This window comes from Mytilus trossulus, chromosome 3 (assembly GCF_036588685.1).
Source record: "Mytilus trossulus isolate FHL-02 chromosome 3, PNRI_Mtr1.1.1.hap1, whole genome shotgun sequence".
Lineage (NCBI taxonomy): Eukaryota > Metazoa > Mollusca > Bivalvia > Mytilida > Mytilidae > Mytilus > Mytilus trossulus.
In genome coordinates this window covers 78,831,614-78,857,076 of record NC_086375.1, presented here as the reverse complement: position 1 = coordinate 78,857,076, position 25,463 = coordinate 78,831,614, and the positions used below count along the sequence as shown (strand labels likewise).

Below are 25,463 nucleotides of genomic sequence, written 5' to 3'. Positions count from 1 at the left end.
AAAGAAGAAAAAACTCATTTACAGGCTCCTGACTTGGGACAATATAAATTGTTGGAAAAAAAGTTCTCCTTCTCTTAATGTAGCATCAAGTAGCACGCATAATGACCTCTTTTTATATATAATAGTGAAACATGTGCTAATAAGCTGCAGATCAAGTAAAATATTCTTTTCTGTCTATCAATTATTCACAAAATTATGCTAGGTAAAAATGGGATAATGAGTAACCCTAGATATACTTTCAGAATGCATAGTTGTAGAAATACCAGACATCCATCCCTTATTTATATGACTGTTTTGTCTAGTCTTCTAAGTAAGATTTTTACCAGATTTTTATCAGAAATTTCTTGGACAAGCTCAAAAATGGGTGCACATCAACTATGATGTTCTTTTGGAATGTAATTGTATTATAAGATACCACACACCTAATTATTTGTCAGATTCTTTTGTGAAATTCATTTCAAAGGTGGCTAAAAGGTCTTAAAACAGTACCATAATAAATAGTTTGGTTAACTATAATTGCAGGAGTTGTGCTGCTTGAGAAACAGAAATTTTAAGAAAATTATTGAAACTGAAAGCAATCTCATGGCTACATGTTTTTTAAGATCATGAACATTTCTATGTGAACCAAACAAAATTATATCAGAGTTATTGCCCTTTTACAGATAAAATTTGTGCACCAGCAGGGACATTAAGATATTGTTTTTTTTATTTACAATTGTATTTTCAAACTATAATCCTGTGACTAATACATAATATGAACTATCTTGTTGCTTGATTCGAAGGGACTCTGTGTGCAAGGTTCTTCTTCCAAGATAAATACCAAACTTATTCCATCAATGTAATAAGACAAAAAATGAGAAAATTACATGTAGAAAATTTGTTTTATTAAAATTTATAAAGACAAACATATGAAAGAATAAAACACAGATATGGATTGATAAACATAGGCTACAGCATTGCATATCAGCTGAATGATATTAATTTTGTACTTTTAAACTCATTTCATACCTTGTAGCACTTCCCAATATATATGATTACAAATGAAAAATAAATATTCTGAAAGACGAAAGTTCATAATAATATACATAAGAAAGATTACAATTTTTTTTTATTTTATGTTACTTCTTCATAATCAAAATTCTAATTTCATGTATGAGTTGTGAGCAAAGGTAAATGTTTTTAAACAATATGTTCATCTGTATTGGCAGTATTCTACACCCTCAAGTTGTTAGAGGTATTCCCAAAAAACATCCTACAGTTGACAATATCACAATGATACATACTACTGAGTATCAGACATGTTGTATAATGAAGATAGACACAAACATTTCTGTTATAACTGGAGAATGATAAAAGTAATTGTTTGTGGTAACATCTTGCTGAGATAATACTTAATTCCACAATATAAATTAAATTTTATTTTTGTACAAAAGATAATTTGAAGAAAAAAAAATCTACTCACAAAAAATCTTATTATTATGGCTAGTGTTTGTTTATCACAAGTGCAAGTCAATGACAATACTATTATATATTAACAAATATTAAAACAAATGAATTTAGAAAAATAAATCCAGAATTTAGATTTTCGCTATTTTCCGAAGACAATGTCCGAGTCTAGATACAAAATTTCTGCCATAACTTTGTGTATAAAATCTTGCTTATAAGTAATATATATAATATATATTTAAATAGCATAATAAAAATAGTGTAAAACTAACATACGACGATGAGAAATACCTTTTTTGCTTATAAAGCAGTTTGATTTAAAAATAAACTAACAAATTATTAACAAACTAAAGCATTCTTCAATTATGAGCAAAGACAACAACAATATCACAGCACAAAAATAATACTAATTATGTATACAACATAAAATACAGATAAAATTTAATATAAAAAAAAACTTGACAGAGATGGTCAAGTAAGAAATTTTGGTCATTTTCATTTTAATAGCAATTGACCTTCAAAAAATACCCAAGACCACACTTACTTTGGTAAAAAGCAATAACAATTACATAAAATCTGCTTCTCAGGCACTTTTCAATTGTTCGTATAAAGCAATGATTTTTATCTTTGGTATAGAGGTCCAAATTATCAAAATCAAATAGTTTTAAACATTTAGGATATTGTATAGAGACTAAATATAGACAATGCACCTTTCAAAATCTCTCATGTTTATTTTAGATGAACTTGATAAAAGAAATTAGTTGCTTGCTTGACTTTTACATGTTACAATTGGAGACAATCTATTCCTTCATTTGGTGCTCTCGTTATCGTAATTTTTTCGGAGCATTAGATTTAATGTAGTATTTCTACAAGCTTGCTAATATATACATCTATTTACCCTGGTGTTATTTTATATTACAGTGTAGTCTATCCCTGCAAATCCCTATTATGAGCTAAATATATGATTAATGAAAATTTTCCAGATGTTTTTATCTGTTACTGATCTATTTTTATTTAGACACAAATTACATGCAACAAACCAGCCTTAAGTATTTTCAGAATATTATAAATAATTTATACATGTAATGATTAGAAGTTTGTAAATCATCAAAACATGAAATTAAATGTAACCATATAAGATTAAAAACAGCTCATTTAAAGTCAGTGCCAGATCAGATGACACATCTAAGAATACTTTATGGAAATAACATGTTATCATTCATTCATTTATTCAACTGGTGTCAATTTTACATTCATGTCAAAACATTCTCTCATGCTTTTGTTTTCTGTTCTTCTTTTGTTTTTTGTTCTTCATTTTCATCTACAACTTTTGTCGATCCTGCTGAACCAGGTCTGGAATTTTCTTTAACTTCTTCTTGTTTGCCCATTGTTGACTTTTCTTTCTTTTTATTTTTATTCTGTACATTTGTATCCTCCTGTTGATAGAAAATTTGATATTAGAAAACACTTCATAACAAGAACATCATTTATGTATTGTATACAAAACTATAAGAAAATGGTTGAACTGGGCTTGTAAGATCTTAAAACAAACAAAACTTCTTTCATAAATGTACTTAGATCCTGGATATTTGATATTTCCAAACAACTCATCAAACAGAAAGTACATCTTCAAAAAATGTCATTGCACAGTACATGCCTTATTCAACAACCCTTCTTTAGCAATGGGTTAAACTAATTTCACCAGTTTATCAATTTGAAGTAATGTATTCAAATTTCAAACAACTTTATAAGAAAATGAAGTCTATAAAACAGAAAAGGCTATCAGGAAATATTATTACAGGTGCTTGCCTTTTGTTTTCAAAGTTTGTCATGAAACTAGTTTGAATAACTATATGACTACACACTAACCCCCCCCTTTTTTAACCCTAAAATATAAGTCTTTTTCATAAAAAGTTCAGATAATAAGCTGTTCATACCTTGTGCTTTCTAGCTAGCATGCAACAGACTTACATTCTGTCAAAACATGAAGATTTTTTGGTAGAATTGGACCCTTTTAAAGATTGGTATTTAATGTTCCCACAAATTTTTACTCTTGGCAGGCTTTCTTACCTTCATTAACCACCAGTTTTTAGGGAAATGAGAAATATTATCCATAAATTTCTGGTCATCTTCCCATTGTCTGGCCCATGAATCAGCACTATATTCTGGTTTCCTTTGGGTTATTCTCCCTAATATTGACTGGTTCTCTCTGGTCAAACGTAAGAGTTCTCTCTGACGTTTTTCTCTATTTAAACTGTAAAATAAGAAGATTGGTATGTCATTTTCATTCAGGTATAATTAATCTGATCAGAGGAGCTTTCCTTACAGAATAAATCAATTATTTTTCAATCAAATTAGTACAATTAACTCAATGACAATTTTTGTTAAATATTTTTAAAAAAAACTATAGTGACAAAAGGCTAAAATATGGTACATCTCACCTTCTGTATTCGTAATTATTTCTATTATCAACTCTTCCTCTAGTTCTCATTATATAGGACATCTTTTCTAGTAAAATTCTGTTATCTCTTTCTATTGTGGCTAGTCTTTCCTCTTCCAACTGAAAAAAGAAAAATTAATATTATACCTAATCTTTCAAATTATTGAACCTAAGAGGATCCAATGCAAGGAGCCTGTGTTGCTCACCTGATATTTTTGTTTACATCCGATGCACAACATAATGCAACTGTTATACTTTTGCTTTAGATTCAGAGATATAAGCCCAAAACTGTATTTTACCACTGTGGTTTTTTTTTTGCCATGGTCGCCATAAACTAGATTACCCAATGATGATTGTTGCCAAGTTTGGTTTTAATTTGGCCCAGTAGTTTCAGAGAAGACGATTTTTGTAAAAGTTAACAGACGATGACAAACACCAAGTGTTGAGAAAAGCTCACTTGGCCCATAGGGCAAGGTGAGCTAAAAACCTGAATCCTGTGGTCAAACATACAAATATTCTTACAAGCAAGTATAATCCTCTACATTAGATTTAAAATACATTGAAAAATAATATGACAGATTTCTTAAAAACACTGTGTCTATTTACACAGGCTTCAAAAGGTAAATTTTAATTGATATATTATATCATTTGGTCAGAAATATGTACAGCTTATCATGTGAACAAAACTGAATAAAATGTCTTATTTTAATACTGCGGATTCATTATATTTCGTTGAATACCAATTTTCGTGGACTTCGTGGGTAAAGGGAAACCACCAATTTTAATGTTCAACGAATTGCAAATTTTCTGTATGATTAAATGCAGACTTTTGGAAAACCATGAAATCAAATATTCATGAAAATGCAAGTTTTCCTCAATCCACGAAAATTGGTACCCACGAAAATAAATGAATCCACAGTTCATAGTTCAATGAAGTGCACTCAGTTCATTCCTTGTTGGAATTTGTGTCATGCCAATAGTGTTTTAAATTCTACGCCAGGTTTATAAACAATTATTTTGATAAACGACTATGAGTTTTAAGTTTTTTGGGTGGTCAAATCCTTTCAAATTTCAATTCTAGGCGAGTGGAGTAACTTTATTTAATCATATTTTATTCTAGCATTATATTGTCTAAAAAATGTATAATCCAAAAATCCAAAACAAACTTGATCAGTGGTTGGTACAGTTTTTAAATATGGTGTGTGGTAACTTATTCCTGTCATTTTGTTATCTTAATGATTTAATTGTGTTATAATTGAAAAAAAACTAAATTTTGTGATTTAATGGCAGTTTTTATTAACAACAGAAAGTTTACATTAAACAATGCAGGTCTTTATACTGTTTAAAGAGTGTTTAAAATAATGAAATGTAATATCAAAACATTTGTATCTGGTAACTATGTAAAGATATTCAGTGTAAAGATCAACTGTATACCATGTACTTAGTTCCTCTACAAAATTAAAGACCATTTCATTACCTTTTCAAATGAAAATTTAAAACCCAAATTTTCAACTTTAAACACAGTGTGTATTGTAAATAAAATCTATCAATAAATATATTGCACATTAATAATTTCTTGAAGTATTTACTTATTTTAAAAGACAGTTTTGTGAGAGCATGCAAATTTACCTTTGTATTCAAACTTAAATATCAATCAAACTATACTCAATTGTCAAGTGAATAATTTTTAATAGCAGTTGGAATTCAAAAATTTCAATACATCATTTTAATAAACCGATCAACTTTTATAATAAAATTAGCACTATAAATTGCATAAAAATCTATGAAAATTCAGCTAATGTATGGATATTTAAGTAACTTTTTACTGTCGGATACTTATTGACTGAAATCATTCAGTATGTTCTTTTCAATACTTATTCTATAAACAAATTCTCTATTTCTACAGTTTGAGCATATATAGCTTAATTGGGCTATATTTACTCCATTGAGCTATAAAATGTTATCTCACTTTGACACTTTCAAATAAAAATTTCAATTTCAATAACAATACACTTGGAAGTGCAATGTAACACTTTGCAGGTATAATAAAGAAACATATTTGAATATTTCTATGTACAAATTTCAACTTAATAATTGTTTTTAAAATGGCGTTTTTTTTCCAAAATAAAAGTGAAAATGTATTTCAAAAATTATATTCAGCAGACATGCTTCTCTGGATCATAGACTGCAAAGTATTTTTAAAATGCAATGCCAAATAAAAGAAAATCTGAAATCTAAATGAAGAATGCCAAGGAAGTCATTTGTAATAGTCTGATAGCTATGAGCCAGGTCATAGTTCATCAGCTGAAACCTTAAAAAATTTCAAACGAGTAACCACACAAGCTAAAAAGAATAAGGGGACATAACTCAAAATATTTTAAATTTGTGAGAAAACTATTTTAGTTTGACTAGTTTAATCAAAACATATCATATACATTTGGACATAAATAAACAGATATTGAATTACTGGTTTATCATAAAGTACACTATCAGTCTTAAATAAATCAAATATCATTTCCAAATCAAGCATGATCAAATATTGATAATCAGTTTTATCAAGCTAAGAGAGCATTTTTTAAGTTGCTTTAATATCTGATATTGATCACAACATGAAGCATTGGCAATAAATTTCTATCACCAGGTAAAGGTATTCTATGGATATATTCAACCATGTATTCAAACTTCCGTTTAAATAACCAAGCTCAGCAACTGACATAAAACACCTCTATTGGTGAATGAAGAATTCCACCTTTTAGACAGCAATATAAAGAGAACTCTAGGGAAACTCAATCAATAGCTGTTTTATATAGATGCAAAAATTATGTCTATATGCAGGAAGTGAGGACTTTTTATGTTAACACCAACAAATCAATAGACAGTATCCATATTTCTATCACAAATGGGGTCTCAAAATGGGGTACAGATCTAAGCTGGGATTTAAAAAAAATCCTCACTTGAAGTATTTTGAAAGCACAATTACCCATTTATATATCTTATAGAAAAATCAAACCTAATTATATATTTTATGGCTTATGGTCAGCATATATGGACCTGCAGAAACACAAAAATCATCTACTACTTCTTATTTACCATACATAATTCAATCGGAAAGAATCTATATTCACAAAGAAATTTCAAACACAAAACGTAAAATTCAAAGCATTGGCATTTTGATTCCATAGCATCTAAAACTAGATATCATTGAGATGGAAGCCATCTGTGTGGGCCCCGCTGTCAATAACGTTGGGTAAATAAATATAGTGTGAATAAAAATTGTTAGCGATGGACAGACCAACAGACAGACAGACCTTTGACCTAGGAATTTGTACATACATCATGACACACCCTCTGGTGTTGGTTAAAATGGATGTCAAGTATAATATTTGAAATCATAACGGTTCCCAAGATATAGAGCGGACACAATCTTCAACTCAGGACACAGGGTTGTCAACTAAAACCAAAGTTTTTTTTACCTTGACCTTTGACCTAGGAAGTTGTACATACATCATGACACGCCCTCTGATGGTGGTTAAAATGGATGTCAAGTATAAACTTTGAAATCATAAAGGTTATCCAGATATGGAGCGGACACAATCTTCACCACAGGACACAGAATTCTCAACTGAAACCAAAGTTTTTGACCTTGACCTTTGACCTACGCAGTTGTACATACATCATGACACACCCTCTGGTGTTGGTTAATAAACATATTAAGTATAAACTCATAACGGTTATCTAGATATGTAGCGGACACGATCTTCATCACAGGACACGGGGTTGTCAACTGAAACCAAAGTTTTTGACCTTGACCTTTGACCTAGGCAGTTGTACATACATCATGACACACCCTCTGGTGTTGGTTAAAATGGATGTCAAGTATAAACTTTGAAATCATAAGGGTTCTCAAGATATAGAGCGGACACGATCATCACCACAGGACACAAGGTTGTCAACTGAAACCAAAGTTTTTTTACCTTGACCTTTGACCTAGAAAGTTGTACATACATCATGACACGCCCTCTGGTGGTGGTTAATAAACATGTAAAGTATAAATTATGAAATCATAATGGTTTTCTAGATATGGAGCGGACACAAATTTGAAGTGTTACGGACGGACGGACGGACAGATGGACGGACAGACTGATCACTATAGGGCGACCCGACTTTTAGTCGGGGCCCTAATTATTCATAAATGCCATCTGCTGTATCAGTATGGACATTTTAAAATGAAACCAGTACAATCCTAAAATTCAATGCCTCCTTATAGTACAGGTAGTATTGACAATCAATTCACAAGGCCGTTTGTGTTGATGAATTAATTACAGTTCTAGCTTTCACATAAAACGTTGTCATTTAAATATTTTGAAGTTTATGTATTTAAAAGGCCTGCCTTTAAATGTTAATTATATATATTTATACATAAAGATTGGCATTAAATGTTTGAATTTTTTATCATACAGATAGATCATACCTTAAAAGTAAACAAATTTGAGACTATAAATACTTTCAGACATGAGAAAAAAGGGTCTATAGTTTTATATGTCCACTTTAACTAGCTCATCTTTAGAAATGCCTTACCACTTCAGTGATAACTTGTTCATCAAAGGCTTTGACCATTGACATGATAATAAATGTTTAAGAGACTGTATGAACTAATTTATACCTTTATACTTATAAAGGTGGCTTATTTTTCTGGCCATTTTAATTTTAAAAGGCTAATATTCATAAATGAGTTTTAAATGCAATTCATATATTTTTTAAACAAAACAAGTATTTTTCCATTGAAATGGAGTCATTTGTATAGAAGAATCTACTTATCAAACAACAAAATTTGTAAGGGTTCCGCGGAACCCAGTGTCTCGCCTATTTTTGCTGTAAATCGCAGGCTCAACAAAAATGAGGAAAAAAATCAATAAAAATATTCCTCTTGTAACTATTTTATGATTGTAAGAAAATCTAAGTCCATTCAAAAGTAAATTACAGAAAAAACGAAGTAATCTTTTTACCAACTTTACTTCTGGATACAATCTTATGATCATAAATAAGCTTCTGTCCAAGTTTGGTACAAACCCAAGATAGTTTAAGAAAGTTATTAAAATTTTTAAAACTTTAACCACAGAGTGAATGTAATGGTTCCCCGCAGAAAAACTAAGTCCATTTAAAAGTAAAATACGGAAAAAATGCATGGATTTATTTATTTACAAAATTTACTTCTGGATACTATCTTATGATCACAAACAAGCTTCTGTCCAAGTTTGGTACAAACCTAGGATAGTTTAAGAAAGTAATCAAAATTCTAAAAACTTTAACCACAGAGTGAATGTTTTGTTTCCCTGCAGAAAAAACTAAGTCTGTTTATAGTGAAATATGGAAAAAATGGAATTTTATTTTTACAAAATTTACTTCTGGATACTATCTTATGATCATAAACAAGCTTCTGTCAAAGTTTGGTAGAAATCCAGTATAGTTTAAGAAAGTTATTAAAATTTCAAAAACTTTAACCACAGAGTGAATATTTGTTGACGCCGCCGACGACGACGGAATGTAGGATCGCTTAGTCTCGCTTTTTCGACTAAAGTCAAAGGCTTGACAATAAAATTATGCTGATTAAGCAAAAAACACCTAGAGATATATTTTGTATTTTGATAATTTACAGAATTTACTTATTATATAAGTGATGATCCCATGCAGTTACTAAGAGAAAAATAGAGTACAAATGTATATATCCACAGATATATTTCTATAACTTCATTGGTAAGACCTTATCAAAAATAATAAATCTAGATTTTGGCTGATAAATCATTTCCTTACATTTCATTTTAATTCCATAGAGTTTATAATTATTGATTAACTAACAGAATTGAAAACTCCAATCAAAGATTCTTTATTTACAGATTTAAACATCTTTAAAAAAAATTATTTCTCAGCTGATGTGCGATCTATAGGATTATATTATATACAGCATGAAAATAAATTAGGTGAAAACACTTTCAATTATCAGATCGAGATCAATTAAAATCAATATTTTAAAGCTTGTATGTGTAGTTTTTAGTATGGAAAACAGCAAGTTTCTTCTTGATACATAAATCTTTAGCATAAAATAAATAATGTGAATAAAATCTCAAACTTGAATTAAAATTTCAATGAACGATTACTGTCAAAATCAACATGATAATAACAAGACATGTATGTGGCATAAATAAATTAAAGTTTAAAATCGAAAAGTCTAAGCTACAAGTACATTTTGTTATCTGTTTCCCATTATATCAATTACAACACAAAGTGATTATGAGCATGGTTTATTTAAAAGCAATGTATTACATGTGAATTGTCAAAAAAAAAGGGATGACTTGTTTAAACATGAAACTGCTTGCAATAACTTGACCAAGCCTAGTTTTTGTGTAAAGTGTAGCTCATTCATTTTTGAAATTTCATTTCATTTAATTTTGGCTGACATTAGAATAAAATAATGCAAACTTTGTAATTGAAAAAAAGTTAAACTTTAAAAAAAAAAATTGTAACATTTTCTACAGAAATAACTTAAGTTTGGGTATCGGTTCTCAAGTCTAACGTCTGTCTTCTATGAAATAAAGCTACAAACTGAAGCTACACATGGCACAAACATCTCATCTGGTCCTGGAAACAGGATGACATAGTTAAACTTAAGTTTGAGTATCAGTTCTCAAGTCTAACAAATGTTTATGTTAGTCTAAAGTAACTAAATTACTATTTTTTGTTAGTTTTCTAACTGGCACACTATTTTCGATTTTCTTTGAACATACCTGAAGCTTCTTAAGTTTTAAATGAAGATGCATATATGTTGGTGGAGCTCTTGTGTCAACCATTGGTTTAGCTGTATAAACCTAAAAACAAAATGGAAATTAGAATTAGCTTGTGTTAACCATTGTTTTGGCTGTATAAACCTAAAAACAAAATGTAAATTAGAATGAGCTTGTGTCAACCATTGTTTTGGCTGTAGAAACCTAAAAACACAAGAGTGCACACACTGAAATGTCTCGCCTTCTTTACTAATCCTTGATACTATCTTGATAGACCTAAATATAAAGCTTTATTACAACTGTCACATAAACTCAACATTAACCAAGAAAATGAAACATTGATCAATGAACAATGAAAATGAGGTCAAGGTCAGATGAACCATGCCAGGCAGACATAAACAGCTAGTTCAATTCTGCAATACAACAAATATAGTTGACTTATTGCTTATAAATAAAGAAAAACAGACCAAAACACAAACACTTAAAACTTAGCAATGGACCGTGAAAATGAGGTCAAGGTCAAATAAAACCTGCGTTACCGACATATAGATCATAAAATAATTCCATACACCAAATATAGTTGACCTAATGCATAAAGTATTAGAAAAATAGACCAAAACTAAAAAACTTAACCTTGACCACTGAACCATGAAAATGAGGTCAAGGTCAGATGACACCTGCCAGCTAGACATGTACACCTTACAATCATTCCATATACCAATTATAGTACACCTATTGCATATAGTATTAGAAAAACAGACCAAAACACAAAAACTTAACTATAACCACTGAACCATGAAAATGAGGTCAAGGTCACATGACACCTGCCAGTTGGACATGTACACCTTACAGTCCTTCCATACACCGAATATACTAGACCTATTGCTTATAGTATCTGAGATATGGACTTGACCACGAAAACTTAACCTTGTTCACTGATCCATGAAATGAGGTCGAGGTCAAGTGAAAACTGTCTGACAGGCATGAGGACCTTGCAAGGTACGCACATACCAAATATAGTTATCTAATTACTTATAAGAGAGAATTTAACATTACAAAAAATCTTAACTTTTTTTTTCAAGTAGTCACTGAACCATGAAAATGAGGTCAAGGACATTGGACATGTGACTGACTGAAAGTTCGTAACATGAGGCATCTATATACAAAGTATGAAGCATCCAGGTCTTCTATCTTCTAAAATATAAAGCTTTTAAGAAGTGAGCTAACACCGCCGCCGCCGGATCACTATCCCTATGTCGCGCTTTCTGCAACAAAAGTTGCAGGCTCGACAAAAATGTAAATTAGAATTAGCTACATTAAATTATTTAACTATTGATTTACAGTATTCTACATCTTCTATATATATTGTATAATGAATTTCTAAATATCTTATAGTGAATTTCTATATAAAAAACAAACATGCATATGAGGTTAATTAAATTTTGTAATTATTTCAGATCAGTTTAAAAAAAAAAAAAAATTGGTAGACATTGATTTTTTAGTGATCAGTAACTCTGAATACACTTAGATTCAGATGATGCTTTGCATTATTTGTTAGTTTTTTGTTAGGTTTGAAGGGGTTTTACTTACAAATTAATATCTAACCCGGCCATGATCTTTTAAAATGTGTCTGTTCCAAACCATGATCATGTTATTCAGTGGTTGTTGGTTCATATCTGTCAAGTTTGTTATATGTAAATTGCATTGTTAGGACTTTAGCTTTCTTGCTTTTTATAGCGGACTACATTGTACATATACATTGTACCATATTGGTTTTTCTCACTATCAAAAGCTGTATGTATGGTGACCTATAATTTCTTATTATATCCATATCATTTAAACTCTGGCGGATAGTTGTCTTACAAAATGTATTTGTTACAAAACAAACAAACACACAAAAAGGAGAAAAAAATAATAATTTATATTATGTTCTCACAGGTTGATGTGATCATGAAATCTTTGGTCAATTATTCAAAATACATATAAATTCTTTATTTGTATAGAATTTTACAAAGCAGGAAGATGCGGAAAAATAATTTTGTACAATTTCAGTGAGTATAATGATACATGTATATTAGCGACCAGTATACAATGTATATATAATGACTTTCATTTTTGCAGCAAGTTGAAGTTAATTTAAAAACTTCAGATACTTCAAGTGTGTTGTCAATAACAATAATATCACATACATGTATATATATGTAGTGAAAATTTAAAAAAAAATCAAATAATATTCAAAAGTAAATTATTCAACAGGTTGATATTGCAAGTACATGTGTGATCTTGTTGAAGTTGTTCCATTAAATTTTGATAAATTGGATTAAAATCATGATGTCAACATTTAGGTTCAATCTCCCCCAGTGAGATTGACATAAACAAAGTTCCAATTGTCAAATTAATTAAAAAAGTATTTAAATCATTGGATGTTTACACCTCTGAAAACAAGCTGTTACTATTAAGATTAATAAACTGTTTATAAATAAAGAATGGCAGCATTGTTTACTTTTTTGAACAAGTGACATGATTTGAACAATCAACAAAAGACCTTTTTAATTTCTTTTAAAACTGTAAATTGCACAAACCAACTGACGATTCATTTTATTGAGTAAAAATACTCAATTTATTATATTAAAAGAATTTCATATGTTTAAAAGTTGTATGAGATTTTAAAAACATCATTCTTTTTAACCCTGTGTAAAAGAAGCAAATTAAATTGAACTTAAGGTACACTTGGAATTCTGTGTCCTTTTTTTTAGAAGACCAAGATTTTCTTAAATAAATTATAAAATGTCTATGAATAAAAGAAAATACAGCAATATCATATGCTGCAAACATATTCAACACTGTCACATTCTATATGTGGCATTATGTGCCTACCTTAAGTCAGTAGGCTTTAATTTCAGTGGTTGTTTGTTTCTGTGTATCATATTTGTTTTTCGTTTATTGTTTGGTACAGAAATCAGTTTTAATTGCTTTGTCCTTTCAGGGCCTTTAAAGCTTAAACTACTAAGATGTAAGGCAGCAACCATTTGATTTTCTGGGGGGGGGGGGGGGCTATGTTTTTTTTTGTTTCCAGTTTTAGAGAAAAAAAAAATAATTTGTTTTTGATTCTGAGGAAAAAAAATTGTTTGTTTCACCCTCAGCTGCCACTATATGTAATGCTAAAATTGAAAGAAAAAAATTGTTTTCGACTTGTCGTGAAAAAAGCATTGTATTGTGTTCAGAAAAAAAACCCATAGCCCCCCCCAGAAAATCAAATGGTTGCTGCCTAAGAGCTTGTTTCTGTCGAGAAAATAGCCTCCTTAAACAAAGTGAAGATTCTGCTATATATATATATGTATATCCACAATTAAGACCATTTTATTTTTCATAAAAAAAAAAGTATACTGGAAATTGTAGGATTTTGAAGTATAACGTAAGGGTACCCAAATTGCACCGAGTACCCAAATTGCACCTATTTAGAAAAAATAGCCACGAGAATCTTACAAGATTTCCTAGAGACTAAACAATTTGTATTTCTATGATTTGCTACTATACACGTCTTCCAACATAAGTAAACATATTGAGATATACACAAAACGTTCACAGTATTTGTCAACAGATGGACTGTTTACTGAAAAAGCAAAATGAATGAAAACGTCACCATGCGACGTCATCAAAACGTCACATGCGACGTCATCAAAACGTCACCATGCGACGTCATCAAAACGTCATCTTCTTAAAATTAGAAAATACAATATATTATGTGTATATATAATATATAATATGGACTAATATTCAATTGTTCAAAATATTTGAAGAAATTAAACAAAAGCTCGGTTATTAGACTTTTGACGACGTGAATTTGAGCATGGATGCAATTTGGGTACTCCTCATTATAGAATCATAGATAGTTTGAAGGTTGATTCAAACCAATTTTTGTATGACTCAATATGGATTAAAAATCAAATTGGTGTACCTATACAATAAAGAAGGATAGGGCTACAAAATAAACACAGTATGGACATTATCATACCTGCCAACTGTCACTATTTGCGGGGGATTTCCCCCTTGGAGGCTCCCAAATTGAAATTTTGAAATGGCAATTTTGTTCACAATTTAAACAAAACAATTAATTTTCCAATGAATGTAGGCTTATAAAAGTATGAAGAAGCCAAAAAACAACATTAAAATGTATTTGCAGGCCCCCTTGAAGTTTTTTTAGGACTATGACAGCCATCTTCCACGCAAAACCCCCATGGGCATTTTGAAAAGTTGGCAGGTATGCATTATGTTCTTGATCATAAAAAAAAACGTAGTTAAAAAAACTGTCAAAATAGGTGCAATTTGGGTACCGTCACGTTAACTATTCTAAAAATACAACTCTTCGACTAAATTGTTTGATCTAAAGAATCCCATCATGGGTGTATATTCTCAAATCATTTTACAAATGTAAAGTAGGCAAATAAGACAAAGCTGTACCCAGTGATATCTGACTAGTTTTTTTACTCGTATAGGTACATGTGTATGATACCAGAACTAAAAAGAACCCTAAAAAGAAGCTAGTGTTCATATAGCTTTGTAGTTTACCTTTTGTCTGTGTTCATTGTAGTAGGTATCATCCCATTTCTTTTGAAGAAGCCTATTATGAGTAGGTAAAATTGAGTTATAACTCCGATGCATCTTGCTTCTGTTTACAATCCACACTACTGTTTCACACAATTTCTCTGTCAATGTTCAATGTGCTAACCACGTGATCAAGCCAAAATCTCCATAACAACAATGAAAATGTAGAAGTTTCGTATTTATTTTCATTGGTCTATCATCTTATCCATAATAAATAACAAAATAAATACAGAATTTAAAGAAAATTAATGTGATATGTAGAGAATAGTTATCATTAGGATATTTATATTGTGCCGGTGTCGTCAAGATGCATTTAAAGGGGAAATAACTCTATTTGAAAAAATGGAATCGAAGAAAAATAAGCAGAGTGTCCTCCCATGTTATGATAGGATTTTGAAGATGCAAAAATCGTAACAGATCAAGATCATATTATTAATATGTTTACCAAATCTATTTTTTTTATCTCGAAGAAATCATTCAAAAATAAAAGTAAATGTTCAGGGATTCTGTTTTTTTTTTTAAACTACTTCCCAGATAAATATTTACGTGAGCTGCCAATTTTTTTGCAAACACTTTTTTACATAGCAAACAGAAATTTGAAAATTATAGAGGAAACTGACTACATCTATATTGAACGTTTAACTGTCAAATTCTACCAATACTCAAAGCTTCTGGTGGGCGCAAGAAATGGAGTAATTTTATAAGATAAAACCAAAAATATAAAGGACTTAGGTAACGTGAAACATTTACAGAATAGAACTATTACCTGCATTTTCCAAAGAAGAAGAAAATGACACAGATAGATATAGGAAGATGTGGTGTGAGTGCCAATGAGACAACTCTCCATTCAAATAACAATTTAAAAAAAAGTAAACCACAAGAACGTAAAAAAAACTTAAATAGTTGCAGATGATGGAGGAGTGCACAATATGATGGTTTCAAAAGAACGCCATAGGAAAAGCCTTCCTAATGTACAAAAAGGCGGGAGATTGTCAATGAGACAACTATCCAACAAAGTTCAACAAGAATAGATGTAAGCAATAATAGACAACCGTACGTCCTTTAATAATGAGAAAACCCCATACTATAAAGTAGGCTATAAATAGGAGGCATTGAAATGAAAAATACGAACCAATTCAATTGAGAAAAAAACTCATGGCATAAATTATAGCAAAACACTTTACCAAAAACAAATATGACAGAAATGAACCAACCAGCCCCACAGGGTCCTGACTTGGAACAGGCAACTACAGACTGGATTGGGGGATAATGATAGTGAACGTTTGATCCTCCTAACATGGAACAGTGGTTTTACAACACAACATAAGAAAAAACTACAAAAAATAAGTTGAAAAGGGCTTAACTCATTAGATATATAAAAAGCCGAAAAAAATCAACAAAAAACCTGACCGGACGTGAAATGGAATGTACGTACCCTTACAAAAAAACACACAGAGATCAGATCAGAAAGTACTCACAGTTATTGACTCCTATTTCAAAGACTAAAACAACTTATACAAAAATCATGGTTTTGCAATTTCATAAGTTGTATCAAAAGTAAAATTAATTCTTCTTCTCAACCATAATTTAAACATATTTAAACACTTAAACTATTTCGTAAAATAAGTTTATTTATTTGTTTTGTGTTCTTATATTTTATTTATTAAACTATTCTTATTCATGTATGTATTCATTTATATTTCATATGCATGTTTTTAACTTCTCTGTAACTAATGTACTGACATGAGCCCGTGCGCTTCACTTGATGGTCCTATTAATTCTGTTGACTTTTCAACTCAGCACTACACTTCCACACAATCTTATCATACAAAAGTTTTCCTATTTAATTAAATGGTCATTTGGTATATCTGACTGCAAATATATTTGGTGCAACTTATTTAAAGCCTTCTTCTTTATGAGAAAGGTAAATATGATATGTATACTTAATGGAGATGTGATGTGATGAGATGATTGAAGCTGTTATTTTTTCCCTTGATACCATTTGTGTACGTTTCAGCAACACAGTTTATCGACATATAGTAGGTATTCCGATGTGAACTATGTGTACCCCTTTAATAGAAGACTTGGTTTTTATACTGTTGTGAAACTCAGTCAAGACCCGTCTAAATTGCATTTAGTTGATAAATTTAACAATACTTACCGTTATCTTGATGATATGTTTTCGTTAGATAATCAAGAACTCTAAACATAATGCCGAAACTTACAAATATATATAATAACTTACATTAGATAAATCAAATGCAAACGCTAATAACTGTCCCTTCCTATATTTAGATTCAGTTTTACACGGAAAACTCCACACTAGAATTTACGACAAAAGGGACGATTTTTTGTTCCCTATTGTTAATTTTCATTTTTTCGGTTGGCGATGCTCATTCAGCACCATCTACAGGGATTTCGTTACCACAATTTTTTTTTTTTTAACTTTTTACTAAATTCATCCATAGATATAAAGAGTTGGGTTTCAAGCGAAGCTCTGTTGTACCTGTATAATTTAATTTTGGATGTAATACGTCTTCTGATTAGCGGACGTCGTTTTGTTTATTATCTCATAGACATAATTCTGTCATGTGACCGTGCCATCAACAACGTTTTTTCATGATTTTCTCCTTTACATAAACTTATTCTGAAAGGTTACCAATACAACAATGTCATTAGATCTTTGAATATTGTTTTTTATTGGTATTAATATTGATTTTGTTATCCGTATAACAAAAGAAAACTATAAATATAAAATTATTGTTATGGCATTGAACAAGTTTATGTGTTCTCTGACTGTTAACGTGGTCTTTAAACTAAATCCATTGGATGTTAGATGTGTTCTCATTGACAATATAGTATAAGATTCATGATTTTTTTTATATTATTTGTTATTGGCTTTGAACTAGCTGTCAGTAACTGCTAGTACTCACAGATCTGCAATAAGTGTCTTTTTGATGTTGGGATGTACAAGTACCCTGTCACGTCCACATGTTTTTGTTTTACTTGTTTCTATTTGTATCCATTTGATGAGTTATGTCTTTTTCAATTAATTTGTTTAGTCCGTTCTTATGTTGTACTGATAAATACTACTGTCCCAGGTTAGGGGAGGGCCGGAATCCCGCTAACACGTTAAACCCCGCCACATTCGGTATGTATGTGCATGTCCTTAGTAAGGAGCCTGTAAAGCAGGGATTGTCGTTTGTTGCTTTGTTTATATTTGTTTTTCGTTCATTTTTATTGGACATTAATTAGGCAGTTAGTTTTCTTGTTTGAATTGTTTGACATTTGTGATTTCGGGGCCTTTTATAGCTGACTATGCGTTATGAACCCTGCTCATTGTTGAAGGCCTTTAGTTGTTAATTTCAATCTCATATTGGTCTCTTGTGGAGAGTTCTCTCATTTGCAATCATACCTCATTTTCTTTAATATATACTAGTATATACATAGTAAATTACATACTAAATTATAGTCCTAGTACATTTGATAACTATATATACACCCTACTAAATGAAATGAGTGTAATTTTATAAAAATTTTGAAACATCTAATATTTTGCAGGGACCAGATAATCGCCCTTATCTTCCCTTTTGCGTCCTTTTTTGCCACAACTTTTTTTCTCCAATGCTACGTTTGTGCAACATATTTTAAAATTACATGGTATCATTTGTGCCAAAAATAAAACATACGATTGCGCCAATTAGAAGAAAAATGACATCCCTACTCCTTTGATCGGACTTGGAACTGCTGATGCATGGGTACTTCCCAATTTAAAACAAAGCACTGTGTCGTCAACATATATGGCTAAAACATAACCAACAAAAGCTTCTTTTTCTTCTCTATTGGTATATATTTTTTCTTCTCTTTCTGTACATTGACTGTCTAATGAATTTTAGGAAGACGTTTCTCTCCAGATGCTCATTTTCATGACGAAATATTTCCGATACGAAGGACAATTCATAAACCTGTCAACTTATTACTAAAAATGTAACCATTTAAAGCTGAAAATGACATACCAGACTTTGTTAAATACACACAAGTCTGTGAATCTAAATTTTACAATAGTTTCGATAACATGTATAATAAAAACTTTGACCAATATATGATATCTATTCATGGATTATATCCCAGTTGTAAATAATTCGACTGATAGTGAAAGTATTACGTTCAACAGAAACGCCATCGGCAAACAGAGACAGAGAGAACCAACTAAGAAATGCAGACTCACCAAGAAGTACTCTTCGGAGAAAGGAACACACATCCTTGTAGTTATAAAGTCTGAAAGATTATCATCAGAAATTACAATATTTTAGGGTCTTCAGGAAATGGATTCTATGATATACAGGCGAGGATATTTCTTTTGAAAGCGACATAAAGAAATATAAAGGAAACCATGCTGACACATAGCCTACTATTAAACTGAGACACATTACACTTTAAACAATGTCATTAAAATATGATGGAGCATGTAGTTAAACGTTGTTAATATATAGTTGTTTTAAAATATGTATTAAATGTCATAGATATTAAACATGTCAATGAACCGAAATAAGGTAGAAGCATAAGTGATTGTTTTACCACGTATCATAAAGTTAAATTCATAAAACGACATAAATTATCCTTCTATTTACATACACATTGAAAACAGAGACCTGAATGTATTATTAGATATTATAACTTGTATCCCCATAAATCTTCTCCTATTTTACAATGACAGATACAAATAACACCGGACATTGCATAGTGAACATAACTTTCTTACATAGTTATAAGGATTTAGTATTATATTGAAATCTAGCCAGAAAAGTGAGAGTCTTTAAGGCATGTGGCTGCGATGGAGCGTACATGTGGGTTCATTTTCTTTTAAACTGGCCTAATTAATGTATCCAACCTATTATTGTTACCTGTGGGTGTCTCAATACACATTCATCAAGTTTTTTGTTAGTCACTCAATTGTAAAATGACATTTATGTTAGTAAATCTGTTGATCTATCATACTATCTAATCTTCAGTTATTATATTTGGCAATAACTTCCACCCTGGATTCTTTTGAGGAAATTTTAAGGTGTTTCGACTGGATTCACCTTTCTGCTGTTGGTGGCATATGTCATCTTAAATACAAGGTACAAGTCATAATTTTTATTCCATTCATAATTTATAATTGCACATAATTAATATATTTCCTATTATATGATAACATGTAGACGTCAAAATAAAAAAAAAATGTCCTTTTTATGACTGTGTTTTGCATAACCAATGTGTAGATTGGTAATACAAAATATTCACGATAAAAGTAAATCTGCACACCTACAGATTTTGAATATTGCCATTAGGATTACGAGTTATCCTGCTTGTCATTAGAAATATGATAAGTTACTTACTTTCTGTATTGACACACGATAAGAGAAGGTGTGTAAAATATATTTCTTGAGATTTAAATTAAAATTCGAAATTAACATATAACCCGTTAAAAAAGTTTATGAGTAAGAATATTAAACCCACAAATCTGAAACAGATAACAACTAACTTTACTTTGTTGAGGTATTTATTCGACCCATGGATCAACATTTTTTAGTTGGTTCAATTACTTAAACTGTTTTAGCAACTGGAGAAATGGAAGCGTTAAGTAATTAGACTTTTATTTGAACATATGGTCATTGCATTTCATGATGGTTTTTTTCTTTTTAAGAAACTTTTGGTTGATTTTATTAAAATTTGTGCAAATTTCCCCCGAATACAAGGATAAAGTCTGAATCTGAACCAAAATTCACGCTATATCGGGTTCATGCATGTATGTACAAAATGTACGTACGTACTTTAAGGTTATAAACAAATGTGTTAAATCTGTAAGCATGTACTCAAAATACGATATTTTCAGGTGAACAAAAACATATTTCAGTGGAATTTGACACATTTTGATTGAACTGTTATGCTCTCAGGAATACAGCTATGTATGTTTGGGCGAATGACATTTGCGCCGATTTTGAAAATTTTCATTCTTTCATTTGCGCCGATTTTATATTTTCATTTGCGCCGATTTCCTATTTGCTCCTAATTAGATTTACAGGTAAATTAATACTTGTACATGTACTGTACTATACCATTGGTAAAATTTGGTTCTAAATGTGTTTCATTTATGTTTAAGATAATTTTGATTCATATTTTTCTGCAACTTCATTGTAACATGATAGACATATTGCACACTGAAACGAGCCGAGGAGACATTTCTTTAATCATCGAGGGCCATACATATCGGAAGGTCAGTGTCCTGAAATATAACAACATATCTTTCTAAGGTACCATAAACTGTGTAAAGCCAGAGTCACCACGGATTTTATTGTCAAAACACAGATCGAGCAGAAATAAGTGGCAGATGTCCGAAAGACAGAGGCTAAAGAATTACGGTTACGGTCAGGGAAAATTTCTGGAAATGTATCTTGTAGGCCTTCTTCCACCTCCCCAATGTGAACAGGGGACAACAGTTATATACATGTTATGATTGACAATTCATAAATTTGTACAAGTGGCTAATGGAAGAGGTCTATAATGTTAAATGAAGAATAACATGACTTGGATTGAGTGTTCTCTCATTGGCACTCATAGCACATCTTCTTATATCTATTCACCTGTAATTTACCTGTAAAAAAATCGGCGCAAATGAAAGAAAATATCGGCGCAAATGAAAGAAAATATCGGCGCAAATGAAAGAAAAAAATCGGCGCAAATGCAAAACGCCAGTATGTTTCTCTAACTACAAGTCATCCTCATTGATTCTTGATGTTCTTCAATACAATTATTTACATAGATATTTTATATTGTAATTTTTTATTTAATTGTTTTCCGGCTGGTAATGATAAGCGCTTATTTTTTTCTATGTATTGATATCTATATAATCTTTTAAGTATACTATAAATCTTTTATATTCAATTTCATCTACTTTTTATCAATTTTATCAATACATACAAGCAAATATAGCCATGCATCAAGTTTCACTATAAACATATTCATATGTTAACTTGTGCTGTTTTGTTTAGTTTGTCAGATAGTTAGTAGCATCTTTTCTACTCGTACACAAAATGGTATCTAAATCAAAGTCTTGTAATGTTTTTTTTAATTTATTTTGAAAAAAAAATGATTCAGTAAGAAAAAACATGAACTGTTTGATAATAAGATGGAGTCTGTTTTGCATTATCACTCACAGTACCTGCGAGTACTCTTTTATTGACTTTTTTCTTTTCTCTTGTGCTGTTTACCAATGTCCAAGTTAATGGATGGTTGCCGGCGCTTGTCATTTTGGTCTCTGGTAGAAAATTGTCTCATTGGCTATAGTCAATTTGAATATTGATAGTAAACATGCATATTCAGAGTCAAAATATGGCATATAGTACCGGTATAGAAATATGGTACACATATGTAATATAAGTTATATATATATATAGAAAAACCATGATAATAAAAAAGAAGACTATGGCAAAGGGGGGAGGGGCCCATAACAGAATCCAAGCACCTTCGATTGTAAACTGATCTCTCATCGCTCCCGTTTTCTGACATGTCGCATGGGGCACGCAACACACCAGAGAAAGGGAGCGATGTGAGATCGGTTTTGAATTTGTTTTTCTATAATCATTCAAATTTTAATCTTGCTCTTTGATGTTAAATTCATAGGCTAATATTTGTACTATAAATCGTACTAGTTTAGACTATATAGTTTCAGACAACAGTGCATTAGTTGTTGTTGCAGTAGTTTCAATTCTTCTGGATGATATGTGTAAACAACTTCCTATTCCAACCTGTAGGTTAGGTCATGTTTGTATAAAACGCATATGAAAAAGATAAAAGATATCTTTTATTAAAGCGCATACTAGGTAAAAATTGAAGTAAATATGTGCATTATCATTTAAATGTTTTTGAAGAGTCCAGTTGTCGAGCAAATCTGTCAAAACTGGCTCAACCCAATTGAAGGGATTGTACAGCTAGGTTATTAAGAAGTATTTTGATACTGGTAATCATATCTTCTACATAACATAGACATTTTATGTATGTAGCCGTATTTTAAACTCGTGTTTGTATCTTGTTCATTTGTAACTGTTTTGGTGCTAAATGAATCAGTATTTCTCAAACAATACATGAACGAGATTGTCCCAATAATATATACTCCATTTGTTTTTTTTATTTTGCCAGTTACTGCATTGTCAGCTTAAATCTGAAACAAAACTTTACAATCTTTATTTCTTTTCCTTTACAAAACACCATGATGGCATGATTATTATCTGGATGTCCTGCATTTATTACGGTTATCCTGAAAAAGAGAGAAACAACTTTCTATAACTATATAAAGCAATAGTTTTGCATTTACCATTATACTTTAATTGATATTTGTCTTCGAGGTTAAATTTAATACCTACATTTCCACAACATATATTATATATAATATTATATATAATGTTCGTCTTATACTATCACTACTATCACTACTAGAAAGCACTAACTTATCAACACTTTTGAGTATTCGCAACACTTTAAAATTGCCTCTATACTTATTCCCTAAGTCCCGATGTCTGTCCGTGCTATTTTCAATGTTTCATAGTCTGGCTCAAGTTGGTAGCCGACAACTGGAAGGTTTAAGTTGATGTTTTATGGATAAACATCTGTTTAAAAACAATTTTATAATGCCCTAACCAATGTTTGAAATATTGTTGAGCTCATATGACCTCAGTGGTTATAAATCTTATGTGCTTGAGGTCCAATTTTGTGATCACTATTGTATAGAAGGTGGTTTGCAGGAAATGTGGTGGTGCAGTACTTTTCCATCTGCTAATTTCCTTACTGATTCACTAAGTTGGAGTTCTACTGCCAGGTATCCAAATGGTATCTGAGTCATTTTAAAAGTGGCACAAGACGACGCCAAAAAGTACATGTGGATCTAGTTATCGCATTGTACAGTGCAAATGTCTGAATGCATCAGATTTACGCACACCTGGATACGAGTTGAAGTAAATATTGAGTTCACTGCATATTTATCAACAGAAATATTATTTTCAAGATATTTCTTTAAAGATTCATTATTTTTTTCAAATTTGAACGAAGCAGCTTTAATATTTTTGTTGAAACGTATATGTCTACAGGGATAATATAAACGGTCATTTTTATAGCTTTTACACAGGCTACTTAAACCCCAGGTTGATCAAGTGGCACACACAACCAATTTCTAAAAAAAAGATATTGTGAATTGCTTTTTAAGATGGTCTTCATTGAAATTTCTTGCTGATCACACTGAAGCTTTTTCATTAAGTGAAGCTGAGCAATAAGTCGGCAAAAGTCTGATGTAGTTGGTTAAACGAGCTCTGTGCATTTCCAGAGAAGCATTGTTCAAGCAACAAAAAAATAACATTGCTAGCAATCTTGCTATCTGGAAACTTTGCTTTGTAATACATTTGGTTGCAGAAGTCTGATATGGTGAATGACATATTGTGTTCAGCAATGAATTTAGCACGAAGATAACACCGTTATTATCTTGGAGAGTTAAATAGTTTAACGCAGTGATTTCGATACTTTTCTGTCCTTGCAGATTTCTCAGTGATGTGATAGTTAAATTTATAATCTGCTATTGATTTTTATTTGAGAAGATGGAAATTCTTATATAAAGCTGCCCGCTATGCCTAGGGAAATACTTCAAGTGCAGATAATATATAAGTTAATATATCTCACCGACATCCCATATGACAGTAAATCAGAACAACATTAAGTACCTGTCGTAGAGGCTTGAAATCAAATGGAAATACGACAACGAGAAAATTAACTTGTCGAAGGATCTTAAGAGAAAATCCCATATAAATGATAATCTTGTATGTCTTCAACTTACACTGGAATCATGAATCAACGCTCCAGTTGAGACCGTGAAATAGTTTAAACTTGTTTGACGCGAAGACCCTTTGAAAACAATAGAGAAACACGGAAAACGAAAGCAAAGAAAACTAGACAGCTTTAAGTATCTAAAGATCAAAAGATGAATAATTGCTTCAATTAAATATTTTGTAAGACTTAAACGTAGCTCTTGACTCACTGCTGAGTATTAGCAAAGTGACATATATTCTAGTCAAGTTTTATCATTAAAAAAAGCAATCGCTTATTAACTTGACTCTATGCTTACTCATATGATCTAGGAATGAAATGAAATAAGTTATTTCTAGAAA

General features: G+C 30.8%; 2 protein-coding genes across 2 annotated transcripts in view; one reads left to right on the top strand and one right to left on the bottom strand.

The window, feature by feature from the left end:
- Positions 1 to 862: 862 nt before the first annotated feature.
- LOC134712524 (sperm axonemal maintenance protein CFAP97D1-like) lies at positions 863 to 15,437 on the bottom strand. Its single transcript, XM_063574163.1, has 5 exons — positions 15,235 to 15,437; positions 10,669 to 10,749; positions 3,888 to 4,006; positions 3,517 to 3,700; positions 863 to 2,882 (listed from the first exon to the last, which is right to left on the bottom strand). The coding sequence occupies exons 1-5, from the start codon at positions 15,325 to 15,327 to the stop codon at positions 2,718 to 2,720; spliced, it is 642 nt and encodes a 213-aa protein (XP_063430233.1). The 5' UTR covers positions 15,328 to 15,437; the 3' UTR covers positions 863 to 2,717.
- A 4,487-nt stretch (positions 15,438 to 19,924) lies between these two features.
- Positions 19,925 to 25,463, top strand: part of LOC134712522 (uncharacterized) — a 34,313-nt gene continuing 28,774 nt past the window's right edge. Inside the window, exon 1 of the mRNA XM_063574159.1 lies at positions 19,925 to 20,117. Within this exon, the coding sequence (XP_063430229.1) occupies positions 20,094 to 20,117 (24 nt within the window). The 5' untranslated portion in view covers positions 19,925 to 20,093. The remainder of the gene's footprint in view (positions 20,118 to 25,463) is intronic.

Bases quoted from the DNA above. Each gene is read 5' to 3' on its own strand.
- LOC134712524 (XM_063574163.1), bottom strand. From the start codon at position 15,327: ATGCATCGGAGTTATAACTCAATTTTACCTACTCATAATAGGCTTCTT. The intron at 10,750-15,234 runs GTAAACTACAAA...TTTTGTTTTTAG, and splicing joins ACAATGAACACAGACAAAAG to GTTTATACAGCTAAACCAAT. The intron at 2,883-3,516 runs GTAAGAAAGCCT...TTCTATCAACAG, and splicing joins AAAACTGGTGGTTAATGAAG to GAGGATACAAATGTACAGAA.